Source organism: Phaethon lepturus, unplaced genomic scaffold (genome assembly GCF_000687285.1).
Source record: "Phaethon lepturus isolate BGI_N335 unplaced genomic scaffold, ASM68728v1 scaffold40081, whole genome shotgun sequence".
In the NCBI taxonomy this organism is placed as follows: Eukaryota; Metazoa; Chordata; class Aves; order Phaethontiformes; family Phaethontidae; genus Phaethon; species Phaethon lepturus.
In genome coordinates this window covers 6,984-9,446 of record NW_010516627.1, presented here as the reverse complement: position 1 = coordinate 9,446, position 2,463 = coordinate 6,984, and the positions used below count along the sequence as shown (strand labels likewise).

The 2,463-nt window shown below is 37.9% G+C and overlaps 1 protein-coding gene across 1 annotated transcript in view; it reads right to left on the bottom strand.

Moving 5' to 3' along the window:
- Positions 1-559: 559 nt before the first annotated feature.
- The window catches only part of TMEM59 (transmembrane protein 59), a gene marked incomplete at its 5' end in the record, with an annotated part of 6,310 nt that continues 4,406 nt past the window's right edge, over positions 560-2,463 (bottom strand). Inside the window, 2 exons of the mRNA XM_010296099.1 lie at positions 560-1,532; positions 2,282-2,390. Of these exons, the coding sequence (XP_010294401.1) occupies positions 1,377-1,532; positions 2,282-2,390 (265 nt within the window). The remainder of the gene's footprint in view (positions 1,533-2,281; positions 2,391-2,463) is intronic.

Here is a 2,463-nt window from a genome sequence, read left to right as displayed (position 1 = left end):
TTTTTCTGGATGTCTTTCCAGCCACTGAATGCACGTTCCTGCTTAACGGCCCCTGCAAGGCTCCATCATCTGTAGTTACACAACCATCAGCATTACAGCGGAATTAGGAATTATTATTGAACCAGTTTTAACAGTGAGGGAACACTGTACTGTATCCTCCTGAACCTCTACAGTTCTCACTAGAATTCAAAACCTGAAGAGGTGTTGTTTTTTTGTCTTTGTTTTTTTTAACCCTTCAAGGGAGTTCTGTATAATCAACAAAATATGTGTTGAAGATCATGCATCCTAGCCAGCTTTCAAACACTTACAGAGACCTTAAGATAAACCACACACATCCTCAACTTGTCAATGCTAGGGGATTGACAAGGGATATGACAAATGCATACAGTAATCGCCTCAAAGAAGAGAGCTGCAAAAAAGATATTAGAAACATGAGAGACATTGTTTGCTGTGGCTATTGAATTGTGTCGTAAAATCGGGTCATGTTGCCCATGAGAGGAATGCTACAGACAGGATTTCATACTGAATCTTATGGTCAATAACTACGCATAGCAAAAAGCTATACAGTCAACATTTTCTATACAATTTTATTCGTCTGTTCTCATTTCTCAGGAATCAACTTGTTTCTGTAAATGAAGTTACAAGACTAGTTAATCAAGAACAGAAAGTAGAATTTCTTCAGAAAACACAGGTGCTAACTTTACAAGCAATTTAAGACTTAAAGGCTAAAGTTTGACAAAATAATTGACCATGTTATGTTCTGTGTGTGAAGGGATATGTCCATAAGCTTTACCAAAGTTTCCCTCTTTCACAAACTGAGTTCTAGCCTACAGTACCTCACAAATGCTTTCCACCTTGGATATTGACACACTGTAGAAAAAAAAATATTTCTATTTTTGGAGACAGGGTTGTTTGTGCATGGCATTAATAAGTAAAAAAATTCAGAAGATAATTTTATAATATTTTCTCTTAACTACAACAGAAAGTGCAACACTAAAAAGGCATCTCCTGCCTACTTAAAATTTCTTATACCTTTACAAAGCTAACTCTGAATGTTCACATTACATCCTGGAACACACAAGTAAGTTTGAAAGTGTCATGGCAGAAGTATGGAAAGCATGCTTACAGCTTTTGTAAGCAGAAAGACACATAGCAAACACCAGTGAAAAGTGATTATGTCTGGAAACGAACATAAATTCAAGATGTCTGAATCTTTACTACTAGTTGAAAACAAAATCCTGTAGCATTTGTTGATTCTGTAACTTTATTTGCATTTAAAGACTGGCTGCTAAGCTTCTTATCTGAAGAACCACCACAAACGATCAGGAGTTGCTAGCTCTGTTAGAATTAGTCTATTGGATCCAATGGAGACTTATTTAAATTGCTGATTGAGCCAGATTGACTTTTGTAGGAAGAGGTCCTGCTTCTTCATGTTCCTCAGTCTTGCATCTAACCACAACAAGCGCAGAGGATGGATATCTGTTCAGTTTTTGTTCATTCATGTATTCCAAATCTCCATAGATGCTCAGCTTCTGAAATATTTAAACAATTTACTTTAAGACAAAGACTCTCCATACTGTGAATAAAATGTATTTTGTTATGCAGCTACATTCCTGGTTCCGATGGCTGCAGCCCTTTAACACAAGTTAACCCAGGCTTTCTGTAATCTGTAATCTGAAATTCATGGCTGGAACTAGACTTGAGTCCAAAAGAAATGTATTAAATCTGCCAGAACAACAGCAGATGCAGTGCTTGTGAAAGCTCCTTTACTTTGCAAATACTGTGCGCCTTGCTTATTTCAGAAGCGTGGGATCCCTCTGGGCACTAGGGATGCTAGTTCAGCCAGTTCCCTCTGATCAGACTCTCTGCGCTCACTGATAATACCCTGTCACTTCTGTTGTCACTATTGATCCTCCTGGATTCGACCCGTACTGGGTTCCACCTACACCATCCAACTCTCAGTATAGCTTTATTCCCACAGAAATTAGAAGTAGCCTCCATTAGTTAAAAGTAATCTGAAGAGCGCTACAGACCAAAAGACATCATACCTGGGCTGAGTAAGGCTCAGAGCACCAATCAGCCACAGGAATAAGCAAGAACTGTTCAGCTATAAAATCATCATCTAAGTAACAAAATTGGTTTACTAGCCACATTCGCAAAATAAAAAACCTCTTTCTAGTTGAATCTTCCCTCAAATGTTTCTTAGTCTCTTGACAGCTGTAACATAGAAGTAGTATAATGAATAAGTTCAAAATATTCTAAGTTATAAAATAGGCGTTACCTCAGATGGAACATATTGCTCTACAGCTGTAGCTACAGTTGCGCAACAAATCCAGAGCAGCACCAACACTGACAGGACGAGCGTAGTGGTTAAAATCCAACTGGAATTTCTGAAATGAAAAGAATGTTACTACATTTCATATACTGAATTCAAGACAATGGTCTCTCTAAAACGTTTGGCTC